Source organism: Leopardus geoffroyi, chromosome A1, assembly GCF_018350155.1.
Source record: "Leopardus geoffroyi isolate Oge1 chromosome A1, O.geoffroyi_Oge1_pat1.0, whole genome shotgun sequence".
Taxonomy (NCBI): domain Eukaryota; kingdom Metazoa; phylum Chordata; class Mammalia; order Carnivora; family Felidae; genus Leopardus; species Leopardus geoffroyi.
The window spans coordinates 91764365-91790671 of NC_059326.1; the positions used below are offsets into that span (position 1 = coordinate 91764365).

The following is a 26307-nucleotide window of genomic DNA, read 5'->3' on the forward strand; positions in this document are numbered from 1 at the left end:
CTTATATTCTCACAGCATGAAGACATATAGTGGGCAGGTGACACATGAGGTGGGGAAGACAGTGGGGAGCTGATGAGCCAAGGCCTTTAGAGAGCGTCACTCTGAGGAGGTGACATTTGAGCTAAGACCCGGGTGACAGAAGGAGCCAGCCACAGGGAGGTGGCTGGGCTTCCCAGACAGAGGACCCCTCCTCTGAAGCAGGAATGGGGGTGGGGACACGGGAAGAGCGGAAGGAAGGTCCGTGCGGTTAAACCGGGGCTGGGGATTTGATATGAAGTCGCAGGTGTAGCCCAGGGGCAGAGTGTGTTGTGGGCCAAGGGAAGGTGGTGGATCTTTACCTGAATTCAGAGGAAGGCTTTCGATGGCTTGACCAGGAGAAGGACATGCCCTGAATGAACAGTGAGAACTGGGGACAGGACAAACCCAAGAAAGTCAAAGCCCACAGAGATACAGTGCGTGTGGGGGTCAGTACTTCATAGTTTTCGGGGGAGAGAAGGTAGATCTGAAAATAACAGGAAAGCAAAAGTCTCTGGGCCCTTCTCCTGGGGACACAGGGCAGCAGGTGGGGCTCGGGGGCCAGCCCACACCGTCTGAGGGAACCCAGTCGGAACTGAGGCTTTGTCCAGTTGTCTTTTTTTTTTTAATGTTTATTTTTGAGAGAGAATGTGTGAGGGGGGAGGTGCAGAGAGAGAAGAAGAGAAAGAAATCCAAGCAGGCTCCAGGCTCTGAGCTGTCAGCACAGAGCCCGACATGGGGCTCGAACCCACAAACCGAGAGGCCATGACCTGAGCTGAAGTCGGACGCTTAACTGACTGAGCCATCCAGGCACCCCTGTCCAGTTGTCTTAGAAATGGAAGCTGACTCTGGTGGATTCTAAAGTCGGACACAGCAGATTTCCATCCTGACTGCATCGTCCACAGTCAAGAAATCAGATACGGCTGTTTTCACCTGGGAATAAATTTGTCTGATAAAATTTGGAAATCAGTTTGGCAGTGAACTGGTGAACAGGTTTGGCGGGGGTGCCGTGAGCAGAAAATTCCAGCTGACACTTGCAACTTGAAATTGGCCACCTGGAGAAGAAGGACTTTCTGCCTGACAAAGAGGCTTTGAGGCGTTGGAACTGACAGCACTTGTTAGCTAGGGAGCCGGAGGTCAGATCCCAGACCCCCAAGACCAGAGCCAACCCCCCACCCCAGGCTAGCTGTGTTTTCCTGCACACCCTTCGGGGTTTTTTGGGTTTTTTTTTTTTTAATGTGTATTTATTTTTGAGACAGAGTTGTGCATGCAAGCGGGGGAGGGGAAGAGAGAGAGGGAGACAGAGGATCTGAAGCAGGCTCTACACACTGACATCAGCAAGCCCAATGCGGGGCTCGAACTCAACGAAGCGTGAGATCATGACCTGAGCTGACACTCAGCTGACTGAGCCACCGTGGTGCCCCCACCCTTCAGTTTTATCGTCCTGAAGCCATCAGTCCTCAGTCCTGCCGTCTGAATGCCCTTTCCACCTCTAGTCCCTTGCCTGAGTTGTGAGGCCCCATCGTCACTCTCACACATGGCTGCAACAGGTGCCTGCCCAGTCCCCTGGCTCCCACCCCTCGAGTGGCCCCCGCCCACCCCTGGGACCACGGGTATCCAAGTCAGTACACGTTGCCAGGCCTAGGAATCAGAATCTATGGGGGTGACCTGGAAATCTGCTCTCTCAACAAGCCTCCTGTTTGAGAAGCACTGACCTGAAGGATAAAACAAATTCTTTAGGACTGGGCTCCTCGGACTTTAGGTCAATGCTTCTCAAACTGGTTCTGGGCCAGCAGTGTCAACATCATCCGGGAATTGTTTGAATTACAAATTGAAGACCCACCCTGAGACTTACTGAAACCAGAAACTCTGGTGGGGGGTGAGGCCCAGCCATCAGTTCTAGGGGGACCCGATGGGAGGTGGAAGCCCTGCTACCTGTCATGGCAGGGCCTTTGTGCCTGCTGTCCTTCCTGCCTGGGACGCCTTCCTCTCTTTGCCCAGTCAGCTCCAAGGGGCTGCCTGGCCTCATCTGAAACAAAAGTTTCTCAGGAAAACCTGGAGCCTGCAGAGGCCAGACTGTGTTCACCTACAACATACTGTAGGAGGTCCCTCCTGTACGTTTCCTTCATAGCACTTACCAGTCTGTAATTTGGTAACACCCTTGAGCCAACACCTGTCTCCCCCAACTAGTCTGTAATGATGGTGGGGGCTGTGCCTAGCTTACTCCTGTTCTCTCCCCGGTCCCTGGCAAATAGTGGGGTTCCGTTGGAAATTATCACCTTCCTCTGAATAACATGAATATCCTGTGACTTCTTGATTTTTATATATTTTTTAAAGTTTATGTGAGAGACTGGAGAGAGAATGAGTGGGGGAGGGGCAGAGAGAAGGAGAGACAGAATCTCAAGCAGACTCTGCACTGTCATCGCAGGGCCCTGATGTGGGGCCCGAACTCACAAACCACGAGATCATGACCTGAGCCAAGATCAAGGGTCGGACTCTTAACCGACTGAGCCACCCAGGCACCCCTTGATTTTTCCATTTTAGTCATTATCTATTAGAAGTCCAGAGCCCTCCCTTTTTCTGTTGTTTTGCATGAAATCTGCTACTTTCTCTCAGGAGGTTTTCAGGATCATCTCCTTTACCCCAGTGTTCTGAAATTTCAAGATGGAGTGCCTGGTCTGTTAGCAAGGTCTATTTTCTTTCGCTGAGCTGCATTCTCAGGCAAAAATTTCTTGAATTATGTCTTCAATGATTTCCCCCTCCAGAGTTCTCTTTTCTCTCTTTCTGAAGTTTTTGTTATTGGCAGAAAGGACAGTACCTAGGCTGTTCCTGATTTCCTGTGCTGATTTCCTTATCTCTTCTGTCTTATTTTCTGCATCCATTTGGCCTATTGTTTTGCTTTCTTGGAGACTTATTCTTGCAACTTTCTTAGACTTATTCTTGCAACTCTACTTCAAATGAAATTTAAATCTTTGCTACCATAATTTTGATTTGCAACACACTTTACTACCATGGTTTCTATTTGCAACACATTTTGTGCCAATGTTCTCTGCATATTTCTTTTTTTTTCAATATATGAAATTTATTGTCAAATTGGTTTCCATACAATACCCAGTGCTCATCCCAAAAGGTGCCCTCCTCAATACCCATCACCCACCCTTCCCTCCCTCCCACCCCCCATCAACTCTCAGTTTGTTCTCAGTTTTTAAGAGTCTCTTATGCTTTGGTTCTCTCCCACTCTAACCTCTTTTTTTTTCCTTCCCCTCCCCCATGGGTTTCTGTTAAGTTTCTCAGGATCCACATAAGAGTGAAAACATATGGTATCTGTCTTTCTCTGTATGCATATTTCTTTTTAATAGCATTCTGATCTTGTTTCGTGGATATATCAGCCATTTCTCCAAACATGTTGTTGTTAAGTGTTGTGTTTTTGAAAATCTATATCCTCTGAGTTACTTTTCTCCACTTGTTTTGGCCTCGGTCTTTCATTAAGAGGCTGTCTCAAATGTCCAGCACCTTTGGCTCATTTTTCATAGTGGAAACCTAAAAAGCCAACTGGCAACTCCATGGGCACAGAAGGGGCTGGTCAACCGTGGTTTCACAGGGGTGTGAGCTGGCTGGATCTTTCTCCTAGGCTCATCAGAACCCCTAGGAAGAGGCTTCTCATCTCCTGCCTGGAAGCAAGGGCCTGGCTGCCCGTGTCCTGGAGCCCTACTGAGGAAGGAGAGGTGTGGGGGCCTCCGCATTCCATGTGTCAACTTTCAGTTAATAGTATTCCTCCCTCAATTTTGCCTGGCATCCTATATGCTAGACACTATTTTCCTGTCTCCAGAAAATAACCACCCCCCCCCCACCAGGGTTCTACCCAGCTCGAAGAAGGGCACCTGTCCAGATACCATCCGGTATCTGGGCCAATACCATCTCCGTTGAAACTACTGAACTCTGCCATTATAGCACAAAAGCAGGTACAGACTGCCCATAAATAAGTGGACATGGCTGTGCCCTAATAAAACTTTATTTATACAAATCAATGGTGGGCCAGATTTGGACCCTGGACTATAATTGGAGACCCCTGGTCTAGATTCCAGCTCACCAGGTAACTGGTGCTGCCAGGTCCTGAGTGCTTTGGGTGTTTGCATTGTGGGTTGGTTACTCTTGAGTGTTTGCCGGCTTCAAGTTTTGGCTGTCCCACTTCTGCACAGGCAATAACCCTTCACTGGCTCCTTCCCAGCTTCCTAAACATTACTGCTGGTGTTTCCTTTCCTGACTTCTCTGCCCTTGGAGCCCAGGTTTCTGGACATAGTAGAGCCAAATGTATGATACACCCCATCTCCCGTCTTTAACTATCAGGCAGGCTCCTTTTATTCTTATTTATTTATATTTATTTATTTTTTTTTTCTTTTATTCTTTTTTATTTTATTTTATTTCTTTTTTATTCTTTTATTTATTCTTATTTATTCTTATTTATTTAACAGGTCCCTTAGGTTAGTTCCCTCTTTAAGCATCTAGAACTAACATCCATGAGGTCTGGTTTAGGCTGTGTGTCTTCACCAAATGGTACTTTTCTGTTGTTGTTTTTTTAATAAATAAATTGAGCCACATGATTCATTAATGTACCACATAACATTAAAGACCTCTGAGCAGACTTGAATATAACTTCTTTCTTTCTGAGGCCCTGCAGAGGGACTGCCTGCCATTCTTGCCCAGGCGGGGCAGTGTTGGGCAAGCTAGCTCCCAGAATGCTCTCTCTGGGACCATGGCCACGCTCTCTGCAGGACCCAGAGCCCAGGGCCTGACCAGAGCCTGGAATTTGGCCTGCATGGTCCCTGCTCTGCAAGCGAGGCTTTCTTCCTTAGCCCCTTGGCCCAAGGCCAGGAGAAGAGAGGCAGTGATATAGCAGGGTTTGGGCCAGGGGTTGGGGAGGTTGGGGGACTTTTAGCCCTAGGCTTCCTGGAGAGGGATCACAGTTTATCTGCCAGGGATGTCCCATTAGCTCTGGGACCTATGGGGTGCAGGGAGAACCCCGACCCCAAGCAATCAAGCCCAAGTCCCAAGCACCCTGGAAGCCTTCAGAGGAGCAGATAAGCTAGTGGCTGGAGCTGTCCTGAGGGCCACCTATTGACCAGTGGCTGCAGTGAGCTACCTAGACTGACCACCAGTCCTCCAATTGTGACAGGTGGGCTTTGTCACATCCTGTCTGCCCCTCCCCTCTCCCAAGCCCCAGGTTCCTCCAGGGTGGAGGTACAGGATTACTGTAAGGATCAATAAGAGAGAGACAGGGGAACCTGGGTGGCTCAGCCAGTTGAGCATCTGACTCTTGATTTTGGCTCAGGCCATGATGTCACAATTCATGAGTTCGAGCCCCGCCTCGGGCTCTGCACTGCGGAGCCTGCTTAGGATTTCTCTTTCTCCCTCTGTCTCTGCCCCTCCCCCACTCTTGTGTGTGCACGCTCTCTCTCTCTCTCTCTCTCTCTCTCTCAAAATAAATACACTAGGACAGAGACAGATTTGAACAGGCACAGTCAAGAGGGTTGTTTCTGACATAACATGTCTATAAGGCACAGGTGGAGTTTCAGGCCATGGGGTGGTGTGGCCAGGACTCCATGCTGCTGTCCCATGGGTTCTGGGAGACAGGGAAGGGGGGCAAGTTTTCCACCTGTGCATGGCTCTGCCTTCCCTTCTGTACCGGCACCGATCCCAGGCATCCTGAACCTTTCCCCGGGGCCCCCACTGCACCTGCCCATCTCCCTGACCTCACTCCCCATGCTGCGTTGTGATTGGCTGCTTGCCTGTCACCTCCCAGCTTCTTGTGACCATCCCAGGTGCCTGGCATAGAGTGGGTTACTGTGGGACAGAAAAATGAGCAAAAGGATGGATGAATGAAGATGGGTAATTCAATGGACGGACGGGTGAACAAATATCCAGGTGGATATTTGATTGCCTGAATAAGTAACACCGCTCATTTACCCAATACTATGTATTGAGCCATTTTTCCACGGAGGGCTAAATGGATGAATGAATTATGATGAGGTAACAGTGACTGAGTAGAAGGAAAAGAAAGGCAGTGGGATGGAGGTGGAAAAAGCATAACAAGTGAGTAAACAGAAGATGAATTCGAGAACCACCTGAGCGGACAGAGGACCCCATGGCCACACGTTCACAGTCTCAGTGTCCGTGTCTGTGAGCTGAGGAGTTGTTCCCAGGGTCCCAAGGGGGAGGGCTTGGGAGAAAGAATTCACAAACACTCTCCTTCTGTCTATTAAAAAAAATTTTTTTTCTCTAAATAAACTTTGAACCCACTTCTAAGTATGTTTGGAAAGAGCAGTGATGGCTTTCATGAAGGGTAAATTATAAGTGCTTCCTTCGCAGCTTTGTTTGGGGACCCTCAGAAACATACGCAGCCCCCAGAGCGAGTTGCTAAAATGCGCACGAGACAGGAAACATATGCCGGGTATGACGATGTCAAGCAGGCTTACTGTGAGCATATGTGCTTTACTGTTGATGGAATATATTCGGCAAGTGTTCCAGAAAGAGGCCTTTCCTGAAATGGAGGTCAATGAGAATACTCCCCCGTCTCATAAATCCTTGGGAAAAAAAACAGGCCTGTCTCCCACACACATGTGGCTAATTATCTGGGGGCTCAGGGCTGTCCCCGGAGAGCAGTTAAGAGCAGTGTACCCGGACTCTATCTGCCCCAAGTGGTTTCCAGCAGCCCTGGCTAGAAAGACCTTGCCCTGGGTTCATAAACTGGCGGTTTCCCACCCCAGGGGGCAGAGGGGGACGGTCACAAGTGCTTAACAATAAAGGAGAAAAGAGCGCATCTTCTTTTCCAGTGCCCACCAGAGATCAGACCCAGACACAAGCCACTGGGGGACGCCCTGGACTTTACAGGGCCACTGGCGACCATCCACCTTGGTCCAGTTTAGCTGGATGTGGCCTGGGCCTCAGACCCCGCTCTTAGAGGACCAAGGCAGACTGGACAGATGGGCAGACAGCTCCATCCCAGTGCACTAATAGGTACTGTAGCAAGTGACTATCCCTGGGCCCAAGAGTGGGCAGTGAGGAAGGCTTCCCTGAAGACAGTCCATGACTTGTCTAGGTCTTGAAGGATGAATAGGAGTTTTCCTGGCAAGAAATGGGAGAAAGGACATTTGGAGACATGAGCAACACAGCTCAGGGGCTGGTGCATGTTCTGGGCCAGGGGTTCTAGCAAAAGGTGGGCCAGGAGAGATGTATGGAGGACAACTCAGTGGGGGGTGGGCAGAGCAGGCCAGAAGGGGGCACCTGGCTCAGCCGGAAAGGCTGAGGAGCTCAGACTGTGTGTCTCCAGGACAGTGGGGAGCCCATGGATGGCTTTAAAGGGAAGTGGTGGGATCAGATTTGTGGTTCCGAAGGACCTGACTGCTGGGTAGAGAATGACAGGAGACAGGAGAGCCACGGAGGAGGCTGTGACCATCGATCCATGGAGAGATGCTGGTAGGGACCCCGCAGGGATAGAGTGGGGGCGACTCTGGTTCTTTCTCTTCCTGACTGTGATTTGAGGCCTGTAACTTAACTTCTTGGTGTTGCAGATCCACAGCAATGACATGGGGGTAATAGCGTCTTGCCACATTGTGGCAAGCCTCATTGTGAGGCTTCCAGTAAGACATGGAAAAATGCCAGGGGCGCCTGGGTGGCTCAGTCAGTTGAGTGTCTGACTCTTGATTTCAGCTCAGCTCATGATCTCATGGTTTGTGGGTTCAAGCCCTGAGTCAGGCTCTGTGCTAAAAGCATGGAGTCTGCTTGGGATTTTCTCTCTCTCTGTCTCTCCCTGCCCCTTGCCCACTTGTGCACTCTCTCTCCAAAATAAATAAATAGACATTAAAAAAAAAAGTTCTCCTTTTTTAAGGCTGAATAGTATACAGTATTCTATCGTATGTATATACCACATTTTGTTACTATATTACTTTTTTAAATGCTAGTAAATTACACATAAAATGTGCCTTTTAAACCGCTTTTAAACCACTCTTCAATGTACTACAGTTCAGTGGCCATTTGGCACATTTATAATGTGCAACCATCACCACTGTCTTGTTCTGAATCTTTATCACTGGCCCCAAAAGAAACTCTGTACCTGTTAAGCACTAACTCCCCATTCCCCCTTCCCCCAACCCCTTGTAATCTCTAATCTATTTCCTGTCTATGAATTTGTCTGTTCTAGACATCTAGCTGTTTCACTGATATAGAATCACACAGGATTTCTCCTTTTGTGTCTGGCTGATTTTACCTAGCATAATGTCTTCAAGGTTCATCCGTGTTGCGCCATTGTTATAACCTGAACGTTTGTCCCCCCTGAACTCAGATATTAAAGTCCTTACCCCCGATGTGATGGTGTTAGGAGGTGGGGCTCAGGATCTTAGTGGACCCCGGGGCTCAGGATCTTAGTGGAGCACAGTTCTCCATCAGGCTTCTGTAATGGGGAGACGTCAGTGTTACTTGGACTGTTCCCAGAGCTCTGGAGGGGTGCTGTGATGCCATGGGGAGCAGGGAAGGGGGCTCCTGCCTGTGGACCTGCCATGTACAATGCAGTGTCCCCACATCCCAGCCAAGAAGGTGGGAGTTATTTTACCCTGCAGAGGAACTAAAAGACGCTTAGAGAAAAGGAACTTGTCCCAAGTCACACAGCTGGTGTATGGCAGAACTGGGATTCAAAGCCAGCTGTGTCCAATTCCAAAACACTTGCTTTTTTTTCTTTTCTTTTCTTTTCTTTCCTTTTTTTTTTTTTTTTTTAAGAAAAAGAAATGGGTTCTGCTTGGGGCTTCTCCCATCTATTCACATGCTATTTTCTGGCCAGAGACGCCTGGGTGTCCCCAGACTCAGGCAGCTCCTGGGTCAGTTACTGCTGGCGGTGGAGGCGGTGAGGGGGAGGGGACGTGCTGGGGTTACTTTTGAAAGTGCTCAGGTGGCTGGGGGCTCGGCCCCATTCCAGTTTCAGATTCAGTGGAGCTGGAGTGACCCAAGAATTTGCATTTTTTATAAGTATAATTTGCTGGTCCAGCAAACACACTGGAAAACCAATTGATTTATTCTCTCTCTCTTTAATTTTTTTATGGTTTTTTTTTTTTTTTTTTTTTTTTTTGAGAGAGAGAGAGAACGTGAGTGAGGGAGGAGCAGAGAGAGAGGGAGACACAGAATCCAAAGCAGGCTCCAGGCTCTGAGCTGTCAGCACAGAGCCCGACGAGGGGCTTGAACGCACGAACCACGAGATCGTGACCTGAGCCGAAGTCGGATGCTTAACCGACTGAGCCAACCAGGCACCCCTCTTCTCTCTCTTTAAACATCTCTTTGTTTCCTACAAAATATTACAAGCCTCAGGTACTTTCTATGGTGCTATGTTGTCTTCTGTGTGCTCAGGGGATGGAGGCTGGAGGCCAATTGTGAGTTTACAAAACTCATAAACCACCAGAGATTATTTCTGCTCCTACTACTGTTAGGATTAGTAAGTGTTTACTGTATGCCAGGTGCTGTTCTGAGCTCTGTCATGTCAATACTAATGTACTCTCCATAGCCACCGTCTATCTCATCCTATCGAGGAGGAAAATGGACTCAGAGAGAGCAAGTCACTGGCTTGAGGTCACACAGTGTCAAGTGACAAGGCCAGGATTTGGCCCAGGGTGGTCTGGTGCCAGAGTTCATGCTCCAGCCACAGGCTATTCTGAGCTGAGACAGAAGTCCCTCACCAGTGCTGGTGGCGAGTAACTGAACAGCCTAATCACTGTCCCCAGTTCCTTTCTCCCTCTGAATTCCCTGTCTCAGAGAAGAGCATCATCATCTACCCGGCAGACCCCAGGAACGGGAGTGGATGCACCTGCCCACACTTCCTGAGCACTGCCTCTAGGTATGAAACCCCACTGGGTGCTCTGTGCGGCTGACCACGCCTTGATGATGTTCTGGCATTTGGGAAAGAACCGCCCTGACTCGGGGCTCAGTCTCACAACCTTGAGATCATGACCTGAGCTGAAATCAAGAGTCGCACACTTAACCGACTGAGCCAGCCACGTGCCCCAAAAAGGAAGAAGATGCTGACCCTTGTGGGCCTCAGACTGAGTGAAACAAGCTGGTCATGAAAGGACAGATACTGTGTGATCCCATTCATATGATATATCTAGAGCAGGCAAATCCATAGAGACAGAAAGGGGAGCGGTGGTGGCCAGGAGCTGGCAGGATCGGGGATGGGAAGTTGGTGTTTAATGGGGACAGAGTTTCAGTTTTGCAAGACAGGAGAGTTCTGGAGACAGATGGGGGTGATTGTTGCACAACAGCGTGAACGTGCTTAATGCCGCTCAACTGTATCTCAACAATGGTGAGGATAGTCACTTTTCGGTGACCACAATTTTTAAGAAATAAACTTACCACTTATTATTTTTGAGAAATAATAAAAATGAGGGGCGCCTCAGGGGCTCAGTCAGTGAAGCCTCTGACTCTTGATTTCAGCTCAGGTCACGATGTCACAATTTGTGGGATCGAGCCCCACGTCAAGTGCTGAGCTGGCAGCAAGGAACCTGGTTGGGATTCTCTCCCCACCTCTCTCTCTGCCCCTCCCTGGCTCACCCTCTCTTTCTCTCAAAAATAAGTAAATAAACATTAGAAAAAGGAGAGAATAAAAATGTTTAAAACTATAGTGTAATAGATTGAAAGGGTGAGTTGTGTGGTGTGTGAATTCTATCTCAATAAAGCTGGTCAGACAATAACGCTGCCCTAAACATGGCCGGGCCCAGTGTTACTGAGCGCCCCGGGGTCAGGAGAAAGAACAAGTGTTGAAGTAGAAGGGCCTGCTGGCACCCGATTGTCTGAGTGTGGAGGGAGGGCAGGTCCCAGGCCCTCCGTAAGGGCCCAACAACATCCAAGGGCAGGGAGCCGCTGACTGGGTGGCAGGGAAGCGGGTGGAGTCCCCTCTGAGCCAGGCAGACTCCGCAAATGAGGGCCTGGGAAATCAGACCCGGCTCTTGACAGCTGAAACTCTGCAGCGGGAGTGTGGGCCTCAGCCCTGGCCCTGGGGGTCAAGAAAAACAAATGGTGAATTACTCGAGGCCCCTTGAGAGTGTGAGTCAATAGTGCTGGGAGCAGCCCCTCGGGGCCCCTCGAATCTTCCCACACTGGCTCTTGGCTCCTCTGCAGCGAGTGGTCTGTGAAGCTGCAGCAGGTTCTTCACACTTGAGTCCTGTCGGTGGGCCCAGGCTGTGGGGCCTGTTGACTTTGGGTAGCCCTTGTCCCTCCCTCGCTCTGTAACAAGGGGCACTAGTGTCCCTGCCCCCGTGGGTCCACTGTGAGAATTACATGAGGTCTGGTTGCACACCCATCAGCCAGCAGGTGCCTCGGAGTTTATATGCCTCCTCCTTCTCCTGGACTCAAAAGGGCTCTGCGTCCTTCCTGCTGTCTGTCGTCAGGGTCCCAGGACCTCAGGGCTCTCCCACAACGAGAACAGAGTTCATTCATGCCCTGACCATTTGTTCAGCACCAGCCTGTGTGTCAGGCCCTATTCATGAACCAGTAGTCCTCAGGGAACTGACGTTCCACTGGGGAGACAGAAACCATAAATCCTAAAAGGCAAATAAAATCAATAAGATAGAGAGAAGTGGCTGGAAGAAAATAAAAACAGGAAAATATCACAGAGAGTGCCTAGGTGCAGGCCACTTCAGACAGTCACCAGGGAAGGCACAGTGAAGAGTCAGCCGTGTAGAGATGTACGTGCCAAGGTCCTGAGGTAAGAGTAGGCCAGGCAGAATTCAAGAAGCAGAAGGAAGGCCTTGTGGCAGAGGGTGGGGAGTGAGGGGGAGCAGGTAGTACATAGGCAGTGCTGAGAGCCTCCTTCCTCACCGGCTGCCTGCCGGAGTGACCACCTATCCCAATTTGCCTAAAAGTCCTAGAGAAGTCCTGGGCACACTGCAGTGGTTGGTCACCCTAGCACCCACCGGCTCCCCATATTTACTAGATGCATAAGTTAAAACACCCTAGGCCCTGCTGGCGGCTGGCATGGCCTTCCCTCCAGGAAGCTTTGTTTTCCTGTCCCAAGGAGCCTAGAGTCCAAGGTCCAGGGCCCACGGGGTCAGATCACCTTGAAGCAGGTGGCTCGGGCTAAGTGGCCACCTTTTTTCCTGAGTGTCATTCCCTAAGTCCCTGGCCACACCGTGCTGGCCACGTTCCAAAGACCTCCAGCTGCCCCGCCTCACCTGCCCTTTTCTAAGACCTTCTGCTTGGGGCAGGGTGGGGCTGTTAACCTGCAGGTTATGAGGCGTTCTCATGAAAATCAAAGCTCTCATGAATGGCTTTTAAGTTCAAAATAAAATAAAGTAAAAAATAAAAAATAAAAAGCTTTTCATTCTCTGAAAGCAATAAATCCTGGCCTTCGTTAAGTTCGAAGGGATACACATTGGCCCATATGTCAGTGATTAAGGCTTTGGGGTGAATGGGGAGTTGAGGAATTTGGTATATTTGGGGTGTGCTGGTTTCTGTGCGTCTCTCTGGAGCCTGTTTTCCAACAGGAAACAGGATCTCAGGAGATGATAGGCTCTGGGGAGAAGCTGATTTGCACCAGCACAGATCTGGGTCTGGCCGAGCCCCAGAGAGTCACCCCAAGTTTTTGTACCTAACACCAGTGACCCACAGCTGGTGCTCCAGATGTACTCCCTGCCTGGGCAGCCGCAATTTCTTGGTATCCAATATCTTTCTTTGCCTGGGCACCAGCTCTTTCCATATTCAGGTTAACCTCCCAACCTCCACCTTTTGAGAGCCCGGGCAGGGGTAGAGAGTCCCTCCCTACACACTTCTTCCAGTCCAGGCCAGCTGGCTGGTCAGGACCTCTTTACCCTTCAGAGATGCTTTGAGCCCCATGGGAGAGGAGTGCCATGGTATCTCCCAGACCCTCATTCTTCGTGTGAATTTGCTTAGTCCCTTCCGTAGCCTGAGTCAAGGGCAGTGGGGAGGGCACTCTGCCAAGCCCAAGAAATGGCCTGTGACCGGGTGGCCCCAACATGGGGTACCCGTGTACCTTACATCCGTCACTCAGAAGGATCCTTCAAGAAGTCCCCTAAAGTCTCTGCACTAAGACACAGGACCCTGGCAGCCCCACACATCGTCGACCAGAAGCCCTTCCGTGAGCCCTGTCACTCTGAACACCATCCACCCGTGTTCTCCTTCTTTCTAAGTCCTTCTCACTCTTGTGTCTGGATGAGACATTCCATATTTTTAGTTCTGGTGCCTAAACCACAGCCCATTTCCCCAAAAGTAAGGCACTTAGCAGGGCAGCCTTGGTACCAACAAGAGCCCTGGCAGACCTGAGCCCACCTCTTGGCCCCTGAGTAACTCTGTGACTTGGACAGGTCACCTCCCTTTGGGCCTCAATTTCCTTTTCTGTAATCAGGGCCGATCATATCCACATCTCTGAGTTATGATCAGGCTTAAAGAGAGAGCAGAAGCTGGGCGCCTGGGCGGCTCAGTCGCTCAAACATCCAACTCTTGATTTCAGTTCAGGTCATGATCCCAGGGTCGTGGTATCTGAGTCCTGCATGAGGCTCTGCGCTGAGCGTGGAACCTGCTTGGGATTCTCGCTCTCTTTGCCCCTCCCCACTTGCTTATAGGCTCAAGTGCGCACATGCTGTTGTGCTTTCTCTCTCTCTCTCTCTCTCTCTTTTCCTCTCTTTAAAGTAAAAAGAGAGAGCAAGAGAGATGGCAGAAGTTCCCAGCATGTGGCCCGCATGGGTCAGCAAGTGTCAGCGGGTCTGCCCCCTCCCCCCACCTTGCCTGAGCCCTTCCCACCAGGACCCATGGGAGATGGTTCTTGGGTTTGGTGTGCCACCCGCATGAGTAATTGGTCTGAACTCCTTGATCCTGTTTTAAATGCTTTAGTAAATCCTCTCCTGACCCAAGAAGAGGAACCAGACTGGAAAGGGCAGGCACTTCAGATGGCGTGAGGAGAGCATGCCAAAATTGGGCCCGAGTCATTCCAGGCCTCCAGTGCTGGTGGTAGCATGTGGCCTTTTAATTCAGTATTTAATTCACAGGCCTCTGAGAGCCATCCCCAGGCCCTTTCCATTTTGTGTGGTTCCCAGTATTTTTTAAAATATCACAGGGGCGCCTGGGTGGCTCAGTCGGTTAAGTGTCCGGCTTCCTCAGCTGAGGTCATGATCTCACGGTTCATGGGTTCAAGCCCCGCCTCGGGCTAAGTGCTGACAGCTCGGAGCCTGGAGCCTGCTTCGGATTCTGTGTCTCCCTCTCTGTCTTCCCCTTCCCCACTCATGCTCTGTCTCTCTCTGTCTCTCAAAAATAAATAAACGTCAAAAAAATAAAAATATACTAATAACGGGATTGCCTGGAGGCTCAGTGGGTTGAGGATCCCACTTTGGCTCAGGTCATGATCTCCCAGTTCTTGAGTTTGAGCCCCCCATTGGGCCCTCTGTGGTCAGCACAGAGCCCACTTTGAATCCTCTGTGCCCTCTCTCTGTCTGTCCCACCCCTGCTTGCTCTCTCTCTCTCAAAAATAAATAAACATTAAATATATGTGTGTGTGTGTGTGTGTGTGTGTGTGTATACACACACACATAATAATAATAACAAACCCCAAGAGGTGGTACTAGACAGGGGCACCTGGGTGGCTGAGTCGGTTGAACATCCGACTTCGGCTCAGGTCATGATCTCACGGCTTGTGAGTTGGAGCCCCGCCTCGGGCTCTGTGCTCGGAGCCTGGAGCCTGCTTTGGATTCTGTGTCTCCTTCTCTCTCTGCCCCTCCCCAGCTTGTGCTTTCTCTATGTCTCTCAAAAAAATAAATAAATGTAAAAAAAAAAAAAAGAAGAAGTCGTACTAGACCTCATGGACTATTAGAACCTCTCACCTTCAACAGCATCTTCTTGTGCGGGAGGCAGGCAGCAGGGTTTGGATGCGCGGTCCCAGGGCCTACATTGCATGGCCCCACCTACTACTGGCTGTATGACTCGGAGAGTCACTTCATCTCTCTGTACCTCAGTGTCTCCATTTATAAAGCAGAGATGATAACGGTAGTTTTCCTCATAGGTTCAATATGAAGAATAGCTCGGTTCATACTGTGAACCAAGATTAGTACCAACCGTAAAGCACTCAGTAAATGGTACCATCTAACTTGTTTTTATTAAGCACTGTTGGGGGCCGCTGGAGCCATCCAGGACTATCCACTCCTTTGGAAAGAATAACAGTGTCCACATTTGAGGCCCTTTGTGAATGTGAGGTTGGGGTCATCTGCCAGCCTGCCCCCCGCCCCCTGCTATGGACCCTGTTCGTTCAGTCGGTAAATGGCATGATATCTAAGTGGGCTTGCCAGGTCTGGTCCCTGGGGCTGTGGGAGTCCGCCACCAGCCTGGACACAACCCTGGTTCCAAGCAAACATTTGCCCTACCAGCCCAGCAGCCTGTGGCATTGGTCTTCCAAACTGCTTCAGGACCTTCCAAAAAGCAGCAGGGCTCCCAGTAGCGTGGTGGATGGTGGAGCCTGCGGGGACAATAAACCCCTTTTGGAATGAGCTGTATGTGCTGAGCAAGAAGCTGTGATTTTAATTCCCAGAGGACAGCATGGCCCTCGGTACTGGCCAAGCTCAAGCAACCTGCCAGGTGGCCACAGGACACACCTGCCCCCACTCCTGCAAGGGACAGAGGGCTTCATTAGCCCAAGCAGGAAATGAGCAGGGAGAATGCTACCCTCCCCCGGGCAAGAGTTTTCAACTCCGAGGTTGGCCTGAAACTTATAAAACAAAATTATCTGGGGAGGTGTTTTGGTGATCTGATCTTAGATGCTCAAATCCAGGGACCTCCCCTGCCTTCTCTGCTCAACGCGCACTCCAGCGATGGCCGGAGGGGCCTCAGACAACCGCAAGGACCTCCAGACTGAAGGTCTGGGGCATTCACATCCCCGGATCCCCAGGCCCGTCCTAGACTTCTGGGAAGAAGGTCAGATAAAGGGGCCTCCGATGCCCATGAGGCTATGGTCACATCCTGGGATGATGGTAAGAACTTGGCCTTGGTCACAACGACCGAAGAGTTTAGAGGACAATGCACTGGAGTCACAGAGACCTGGGTTCAGATTCCTATTCTGCCATCTCCTCAATGTGTGACCTTGGGGATGCCACCGTCCCCTGTGACTACACAGTGCCAGCCTCTCAGTAGACATGCAGCTTCAGTCATTAGCCACGCTGCCAACATTTCTGTGGTCTCTGTGAGGCCCCCCTGAGTTCTTCGTCATGCTCTGGTCCTTGGGAGCTGAGAACCCTGGGAACAGTTCCTTTTTTAGGTTTGGTAAAATACACACAACATAAAATTTACCATTTTAACTGTTTTTTTTAAAGTCTGTTTATTTATTTTGAGAGAGAGATAGAGAGCAAGCAGGGGAGGGGCAGAGAAAGAGGGAGACAGAATCCCAAGCAGGCTCCATGTTGTCAGCACAGAGCCCGACGTGGGGCTTGAACTCATGAACTGTGAGATCATGACCTGAGCTGAAATCGAGTCGGATGCTTAACCGACTGAGCCACCCAGGTGCCCCATTTTGACTGTGTTTTTAAGTGTTATAAGTCAGTGGCATGAAGTATATTCACGATGTTGTTCAACCATCACTACTATCTGTTTCCAGAACTTTTTCATCATCCTGACAGGAAACCCTGTCCCCATTAAACACTAAGTCCCCATGCCCCCCCACCCAGTCCCTGCCAACCACCCTTCTTTTTGTCTCTATGAATTTGACAACTCCAGGTACCTCGTATGAGGGCAATCATAATAGTATTTGTCCTTTTGTGATGGGCTGATTTCACCTGACGTGATGTCCTCAAAGTTCACCCATATTGTGGCACATGTCAAAATGCTCCCCTTTTTAAGGCTGAATAATATTCTGTTGTGTGCATATATCACATTTTCTTCATCCATTCACCCATCCATGGACATTTGGGTTGCTTCCACCTTTTCTGTTGCCTCTGGCAGCATTTCTTGATGTCTTTGAGCCTCATTTTCCCTAGTCTTTAGGGAGAACGGTGTGGGAAGGGATGAAAGCATTTTCTAGAACTGTGTGTAGATTCAATAAGATGAATTACACAAAAAGCCACCTGGCCTTAGGGGCTGGCAGGAGGGAGGAGCATGGGGAGGGCTGAGGGCAGAGTGGCCCACAGAACACAGGGGCCTGGGCAGGCTGGCCCCTACATGGCCTGGCTGGGCGGGCAGGCCCAGGGCTGCAGTAAGGCAGACATTGATGGAGGAGGGGTCCTGGGGGCAGTTAATGCCATCGAGGCTTGAGGAGACCACCACTTTGAGAACTACATCCTCGGGCTTCACACATCCAAGGGAAGCCTGCTGGGGTTTGGGCCCCCCCTTCGGAGTTGGTCGGTGGCATGAGTTCTCCAGATTTTTATGAGTTAGAAATCGTTCCATTTTGTCTGGCTTCGAACAGTGCTCGAGAAAACCATCGTTCTCCCTGGTTACTTCATGTGCAGATGGTGGTCACAGGTCATTCCACAGCAATCTGGAGCTGGGGCTTGGCCTGAAAACCCAGGATTTCTTTCAGGAACCACATTCCCAAACCATTTGACCCCTGCATCCTGATCCCCAGCTCCTTAGACCACGATGAGGGACATGGAAAATCCCCAGACAAAGCCCTGCCCATGAAGTCCCTGAAGTAGAGCCACTGTGTCTCAAGCTTTACCCACCCTGGTGGACACATGAGAGCCCGTTTACATCAGGACCCCATGTTCTGAAGGCCCAAAGGCCCCCTCCAGCCAGTTACTTACTGGGATCCCAAATAGGCACCTCATTTGTGCCCTCCAAGCTGGTGTGTCTGCTGACAGCTCTTCTGTTTAACAGTTCTGCAAGGCAGCTATAATTCCATCACCCCTAAAATTTCACCCTCGTGGGTTGGGAACCTAGGGCTCAGAGAGGTTGAGTAACTCCTCCAGGTAAACAGCTTACATATCACTCATGAGTCATGTCTTTTCCCCTCCTAGGCAGCCACTGCCTTGCTGGTGTCTGTGGCACACAGCCTCTGGAAGGACACCTCCGAGGTGCCACCATGGCAGTATTCACGGTTAAACACTGGGGTCCCCACAGCTGCCAAATCCCGACCCAGCAGTGTATGGGTTCCGCACAGAGGTGGGGAAAACAGCAGAAGCTGGTCTTCATCATGGATGGATTTTCCAGCTGGAAACCATTTTTCCAAGAGCATCATCCTTGGGCAAGACCTGTCTTCCCCTGGAAAGCCTCAGTTTCCCCATCTGTATGTAGGCAGGCCACTCAAAACATGCTTCCAGATGCTTCCCAGGGCAACCTGGATGTCTGAATCTGTGCTAGCCATGGGAGAGGTTATCCCCCACTCCAGAAAGGAAAGAAAAGAAGAAAAACAATGAAGAGAAAGCTCTGGGGCAAACCACTGGGCCAGGGCCCTCCTTTGTTTGTTTGCACAAAGGGTTGACCAGTTGTCAATCTGTGAGTTGCTCACACAGAAGACTCCAGTATCTGGTTTGGGCTGGCCTCAGAGTGGGTTCAAAAGCATCAGGCTCCTTCTCTTTCTCTACCAAGGCCCTTTCATTTGGGAGTCCTGTGAAGCCTGCCGGGCCTGCAGCCCCACAGGCCCTGGGTGCCCAGCAATACCCAGGCCCTGCCCCGCTCCAGGCCCACTGGGAACTTGTCCATAGCCTCTGGGAGGTGGGGGTCCCACTCTGCCTGGGCAGCCACTCGCCTGCTTAGCACCCCTCTTCATCGAGCCTTCTGCCTAACCGTGCCACCTAGGAGAACCACCAGACAAATCCATTAGTTCAGCCGCCTCGGCGAAGGCAAATGTCTTCATCTGGCTTGAGTTATGCAAGATGAGACTTTTACAGTCGGACCCAGTAGTGACCACCAGGAAGCCACGGTGTGCTTTAGCTCTCAGGCCCAGGAAGAGCCTGGCTCACTCTTCCACTCACGGACCCCTTTTTTGCCATGTCCCTCAAGAGCTCAGCCTGAGGCAGAGCCAAGCATGAGCCTCTGTGACCTGGTGAAAGCCCGGAAGCCAGAAGCCAGGGCGCTGGGCCTTGCGAGTGAACGTGGGCCTTTTCCCTCCTACAAGCAGAGGAGCGTAATGCTGTGTGTGCCAGTGGGGGTTCCTGTTCCCACACTCTCGCTTTCCCTGAAACCAGATGTGCCCTGAGAGGAGAGAAGGCCTAACACCAGGCCAGCTGTGCAAGGTTCCCAGGCCCAGTCAGCCCCATACAGGAGCTGGGGAGGAGACCAGGATGTATGTTTTGGCCTCAGTGGCCCTGAGATGTCAACGGGGAGATGTCAGGTTGGCAGGTGACCGGACAACATGGGCATCACAGGTCCCATCTGAGGTCATGGACATGGAGGTGCTCTGTGAACTGCAAATTCCTCACCAGTCTGTTATGAGAGTGCCTTACCTAGTCGACATGGCCCTTGGGCGACTCCAGTACAAAACTCAAGGGCTGTGTCCAGTATCAAGGAAAATCAAGGGCCATGTAACTGGCATGAGCTTCTGCTCTCAAAACTCAGGGGTGCATCCTTTATATGGACAAAATATCTTCAGCAAAGGTGCCAAGGCTATACAGTGGGGAAAAGACAGTCTCTTCAACAAATGGTGTTGGGAAACTGAATATCCACAGGCAAAAGAATGAAGCGGCAGGGCCCTTACCTCACACCATAGATAAAAATTAACTCAAAAGGTTAAAAAGGCAACAAAAGCAAAGATAGACAAACTGAGCTACATCAAACTTAAAAACTCCAGCCCAGCAGAGGGAAAAATCAACAGCACAAAGGCAACTTGCAGAATGGGAGATGATGTTTGCATACCACGTGCCTGATAAGGGGTTAATATCCAGAAGATGGGAACTCCTGCCACTCAATAATGACCACAAAAATCCAACTAAAAAATGAGCAAAGGGCGGGCGCCTGGGTGGCTCAGTCAGTTGAGTGTCTGACTTCAGCTCAGGTCATGATCTCACAGTTCTTGGGTTTGAGCCCTGCGTAGGGCTCTGTGCTGGCACCTCAGAGCCTGGGCCTGCTTTGGATTCTGTGTGTGTCTCTCTCTCTTCCCCTCTCACTCTCTGTCTCTCTCTTTCTTAAAAAAATAAATAAATAAACAAACATTAAAAAAAATTAAAACAAAATGGGTAAAGGGCTTGCTTGAATAGACATTTCTCCAAAGAAGACATACACATACAAATAGCCAACAGGTATATGAAGAGATGCTCGACATCACTAATTATTAAGGAAATGCAAATTAAAACCACAATGAGATATCACATCATACTCATTAGAGTGGCCACTACCAAAAAGCAAAACAAAACAAGACAAAACAAAATAACAAGGGTCGGCGAGCCCGTAGAGAAATTGAAGCCTTTGTGCACTGTTGGTGGGAACATAAAATGGTATTGTCAGCATAGAAGACGGGATGGAGGTTCCTCAAAAAATTAAAAATGGAATTTTACTGTATGACACAGCAACCCTGCTTGCAAGTATATAGCCAAAAGCATTGACACCCAGATCTTGAAGAGATGGTTGCACACGCATGTTCATTGCAGTGCTGTTCACAATGGTCAAGAGGTAGAAGCAACCCAAGTGTCCATCACCAGATGAGGTGAATGGATCAAGAAAATGTGGTGTATGGGGGTAGCCAGGGGGCTCAGTCGGTTGAGTGTCCGATTCTTTTTTCTTTTTTTTAAAGCATCCGATTCTTGATTTCGGCTCACAGTTCGTGAGTTTGAGCCCCACTTTGGGCTCTGTGATGATAGTGCAGAGCCTGCTTGAGATTCTCTCTCCTTCTCTCTCTGTTCCTCCTCTACTTGTGCTTTCTCTCTCTCTCTTATTCAAAATTAATAAATAAAACTTTAAAAAGCAGTGTATGCTTACAGTGGAATATTCACCTTAAAAAAAAAAAGAAGGAAATTGTCACCTGCTACCACATGGGTGAACTTTGAGGACATTACATTAAGTAAAACAAGCCAGTCACAAAAAGACATACTGTATGATTGCATTCTATGAGACACCTAGAACAAGCAAACTCTAGAACAATGCAGAATGGTGGTTGCCCGGGGCTGGAGAATAGGGAAAGGGGAGTTGTCCCATAGATAGAGTTTCGAATCCTGCAAGATGAAAAAGTCCTAGAGCTCCATTGCACTATGTGTGTGTTGTTAACACTTCTGTACTGGACACTTAAAAATGGCTAAGATGGTACATTTTATGTTGTGTCTTTGAACACAATGAAAATTTGTTTGAATGGCAAACTCAAGAGTGCAAGAAATAGCGCATTTCTCATCTTTAATAAGTTATGCTTAACCATGCTGACTTCAAACACCCATCCATGAGACTGGCAAGAAATCCATCCTCGGGGCGCCACGGCGGCTCAGTCGGTTAAGTGCCCGACTTCGGCTCAAGTCATGATCTTGTGGTTCATGGGTTTGAGCCCCGCAACGGGCTCTGTACTGATAGCTCAGAGCCCGGAGCCTGCTTTGGATTCTGTGTCTCCCTCTCTCTCTGCCCTTCCCCCACTCATGCCCTGTCTCTCTCTCTCTGAAAAATAAATAAACATTAAAAAAAAAAAAAAAAAAGCAGGGCTCCTGGGTGCCTCAGTCGGTTAAGCAGCCCACTTTGGCTCAGGTCATTATCTCGTGGTTCGTGGGTTCGAGCCCTGCAACAGGCTCTGTACTGATAGCTCAGAGCCCAGAGCCTGCTTCAGATTCTGTGTCTCCCTGTCTCTCTTCCCCTCCCCTACTTGCACTCTCTCTGTCAAAAATAAATAAACATTACAAAAAAAAAAAAAAGAAAGAAAGAAATCCATCCTCACCCACCCCCCCGGCCTGCAAACGTTTTAGAGTCAACATAGCCCTGAGGGGCATCTTCCACATCCAGCGAAGTCTCTCTCTTCTCTCTCTCTTTTCCGTAAAGATGCTCCCTCCTCTTCATCCAGGACTGTGCCTCAACAAAAGTCTAGAAGTGCCGCTGACCTGGGGCTGCTTCTGTTTTTATGCCCAGTCCCGATCCCTGGGCCAGGGCGCCCCATGACTGCACGCTTGACAACAGGAGAAAGGAAGGAAAGTTCATACACATGAATTTCTTAGTAAACCATCCTGCCTCAGACCTGATTTGTGGCCAGCCTCAGTCTCTCCTCTGTGGTTGTGCTGAGGGATTTTGGAGGGAGTTCAAGGTCAACTTTTATAGGAAGGGGCAGTTCCTTGTAATACAGGCATAGCCTGTGGATCTGCGGATCTACCCTATCCGTGTCCCACCAGGCCGCCATGCAGTGGGTGGGCACCGTGGAAGGAGAGGTATCACATGCCATCTCAAATGGAAGTCTAGTACACATGACTTCACTTCTGCATACCTTTTCCCCCAGCACCTGAGAAAATGGACCCCTGACCTGGGGCAGAGGGGCTGGCTGGTCAGCATTCCCCTCCTTCAACGTTGTGGTTGCTGAGTAGGGGGGACCCACGTGGGCAGAGCAGGGAGAAGGCGGAGGCCAGGGTGGTCCGCGTCACAAATTCAGAAAGGCTTAAAAACCTGTAGATGGAGGGGGTGCCTGGGTGGCTCAGCTGATTGAGCATCTGACTCTTGGTTCGGGCTCAGGTCATGATCTCGTGGTTTATGAATTCGAGCCCCTCACTGGGCTCCTCGCTGAAGGTTGGGGGCCTGCTTGGGATTCTCTCTCTCCCTCTGTTATCTCCCCCTCCCCAGCTCGTGCTCTGTCTCTCAAAATAAATGAATAAATAAATAAACTTAAAAAAAAAAAAAAAAACTATAGATGGAGGACGTTGCACATTGGTGTGGCCATTACCTGCGATCAATTAGGAGAAATTCATGAGCAGCTCCCCTGGGTCCGTGGGGGAGGGAGGTGCCGAAGGCTCTAGCCGGCGAAGTAAGAACAGTCAGTCAGTGGACAGGACGGCGCCTGATGTTACCGAGTTTTGGCATTTGGAAGCCATGATAGTGTCTCTATGGGATGTGTTGTCTCCGATGTTTTATGTTAGGGAATATTAAAAAGCACTTGTCAGGCCTTTGGCAAGAGGACTCTCAGTTTCGGCTTTATTCTTCTCCTAGACCAGGTTTCTCAGCTCCAGACTCTTCTGCCTCCTGAGTCTCTGGGTAGTCAGTCTCTTCAGGTGGGGAATGACTTATGAGAGACTAAGTGAACCATGGATGTGAGGGCAGTGGGCAGGCCCGGGGACGCCAGGGCAGGGGGGGGTGGGGGAGGCGGGGGTTGCTGCGCCCAAGGCCACTGGCTTCCTTTCTCAACCAATCTGTCCTTGTTTTCCTGTCTAGGACCCCCCGGACGGCGCGGCAAGGCTGGAAGAAGAGGCGACCCTGGTGAGTCCCCACGTTTGCTTAGTTTCCAAACCCAGGCCTGGAAGTCTGCCCTCATCGAGACCTGGGACCTGGCTGGAGGTGCCAGTCCCCGCACGCACCCCCCCCCCATAACACAGGATGCGTGGCCCTGGGTCCAGGTCTTCCTCTGCCTTCCAACTGGCCACTGTCCCCGGAGCCACAGTGTCAGGTACCTCCTTTCTTGGCTTCTTGGCATCTGCAATGCTAGTGACAGTCCCTCTGCGCCCTTGGCCATTCCCTGAATGTCATGATCAGCCTCTGAAACACTCTCTTCCCTTTGTGGGGGCCACTGATAGTTCCACCAGACCCCTGTCTCTCCACGCAATGCGACAGCCCTCCTGTGTGTGTCCCCTACCCTCCCCAGGCCTGACAGAGTGCCAAGAGGGGCGTCCTCCACCTTCCTGCCACACCCTTCTGCCACTGTCATTTCACCCAAAATGCACTCACCCTGCACACCCCCATGGCAGTGAAGCTTCTAGAAGCTTCCCCACACCCTGTCCCCACCCAGCTCCCCACCTCCCCTTCCATCATCCAAGGTCTCTTGGTGAGCTCTGGCCTGCCTTTTCTCCCTCATCTCCCACCCTCCCTCTCTGCCTGTTCTCTGGGACCCTTACCTCTCAAACCAGCCTGCCAGAGACGCTCTTCTGTCCTTTCTGACACCCCTGTGGCTCCAGCTCTCTTGTGACGCTGATGACGCCTCTACCCAAGTCGTCTCCAGCCCGGAGGTTGGACTTTGCCCCAATGAACCCAGCAACCCCCACCTGCTCTCCTCTGGCTCCCTGTCATCATCATCGTCATGGGGAGACTCCAGCCACCAGTTCCCTGTGCAGACTCCAGGACAGCATCCCTGACCTCCCTCCCTTTCCCCATCCCCCACGCCAAGTCCCTGTCAATCTCCCCCCTCTTCCTGGGCTCTTGGGCCAAGTTCATTACTCTTTGCCCTTAAAGCTAGTTCAGGCATCTCCTCCAAAAAGCCTTCTCTAACCCCGCTGGCTGTGGGCTCTACCCACCCCCAACCCCCACCTCAGTCTTCAGCACCCAGTCCGGAGCCTGGCACACAGCAGGCTCCAGAACGAACATGCACAGAGTGAATGAGCACATGCTCAGCCTCTAAGCAGCTTCACCAGGAGAGTGTGCTGGTGATGCCAGAGGGACCCACCACCAAGCAGATTGCACCCCAGGGGGAAATGCGGAAGTTCTCTCCTTGAATCAGACTCTTCTCCCTGGCGCTGGGCGTGGGCTTCCCGCCCCTCCTACTGCTGCCTGCTTGCCTTATCTAATTCCTTTCCGAGAGGACTTCCAGATAAACTCCCCAGAGTTCATTACTAGGAAATGCCCTTCACGGTTCTCTGCTTGCTTTGACTTCCAGAGCTGAAGGCTGCTTTGTGTTAGAGTGCCACGACTTTTCTTTACTATTTTTTTTTCTTCACTGGTTTTGTGTGTAATCACTCCCCCAACACACACACGCACACACACACACACACACACACACACACACACACCACCGGCTCTCCAAAAACACACTTCACCACTCAGTCCTCGTTTCTACCATGTAAAAGGTTTCGTTGCATTTTATTGTAGGCTTCTGATGCCCTTTAACGCATAGTGACTTTTTTGAGAACGAAGTATAATATTACTCCAAAAATCCATTCGAATTATGACTCGGGTTTAACACAGTCTAAAAGTCAAAGAAAGACCAGGATTTACTAGGCCTCTGTGCCGGGTCCTTTCAAGTCCTTCATCTCGTGTGACCCTCACAGAACGCTGCAAAAGATAAGAATATGTTATCATCCCCATTTTGTAGATAAGGAAACTGAGGCTCCAAGGGGAGAAGTGTCTTGTCTAAGGTCAGCTGCTGGGCAAGGGAGGGGCAACACCCCCTCCCTTCCCTGCCTTTTCCCATGACGGGTCCTGATCCCCTGCCTGTCAGGGAATGGTGTGAGTGGCACAGAGCAGATGTCCTTCTTGGATTAGCTTGGGCTGGGCCTCCTGTTTATTTCCAGATAGTTTCACGCACATGCACATCCTGGCTGTGGCGCCTTCCCTTGTACAAACCAGGCCTTTTCCTGTGTCCCAGGGAGAAAGGCTCTTTTTGTCTGGTGGGCCAGTAATCTGGCCGAGATGCCTTCCTGCTGCTGCTGTGGCCACAAACCTGCAGACAGAGCTGACCCTGCCTGTGGGAGCCTTTGCCTGGAAAATGCCTTCAGGGCCCTGCCGTGTTTATGCATTTCCGTTGTAATGGAATGGATTTCTCATCTCCCCCATTTCTCAGCACTGCTCTTGCACTCTGGGGAACTAGGGACCTTAGGCAGGATCCTTTTTCCGTCCAGACCCTCCTTTCCCCAAAATCATCCACTCTCCCCGGCTTCCGCATCCCCAGATTCCTCCCCCGGTCCCAGCACTTCTGTACCTGGTTGTGGTGGTCTGTTCTGCACACCTGTCCTTCTCCACCAAAGCATGGGCTCTTCAGAGCAAGGCTAAACCCCTAGGCACTCAGGAGATGTCAATAAATGCTTGTTGACAGGAAGGAGGGAGGAAAGGGAGGAGGAAAAGAGAAAGAGAGATTCGTGGGCAAATGGAGAATAAAGGGTTAGGAAGCAGGAAGAGACAAGGCAAACCAATCTAATGCTGTTTGGCTGATGCCTGTGCTAAACCTGCAGAGACAAATAAGTCTCAGAGTTCCAGAAGTTTCTGTGATTTAACAACTAGGACTTAAAAAAAAAAAAAAAAAAAAGAACTGGGACTTTAACGGATAGCCACATACTGGCTCTGTTACAATCACACAGGTCTGCCTTGCCATGTCAGTGTTAGGGTTTTTAATCTACCTTGACCCCAAGAAACCCTTTCTAAAAATTCAGTAAAAGAAGCACTTCTGGAATGGTAGAGTAAGGAGTTCTGAAAATCTGCAGCAAGAATACTAAGGGGAAAAAATGGACCTTTTCAGAG

The 26307-nt window shown here is 50.4% G+C and overlaps 1 protein-coding gene across 10 annotated transcripts in view; it reads left to right on the forward strand.

The window, feature by feature from the left end:
• COL23A1 (collagen type XXIII alpha 1 chain) overlaps positions 1-26307 on the forward strand; it is a 357789-nt gene that overhangs the window by 265291 nt on the left and 66191 nt on the right. For all 10 annotated transcript variants that reach the window (XM_045485726.1, XM_045485687.1, XM_045485706.1 and 7 more), the window contains exon 3: positions 23299-23343. In XM_045485726.1, coding sequence (XP_045341682.1) covers positions 23299-23343 — 45 coding nt within the window. The remainder of the gene's footprint in view (positions 1-23298; positions 23344-26307) is intronic.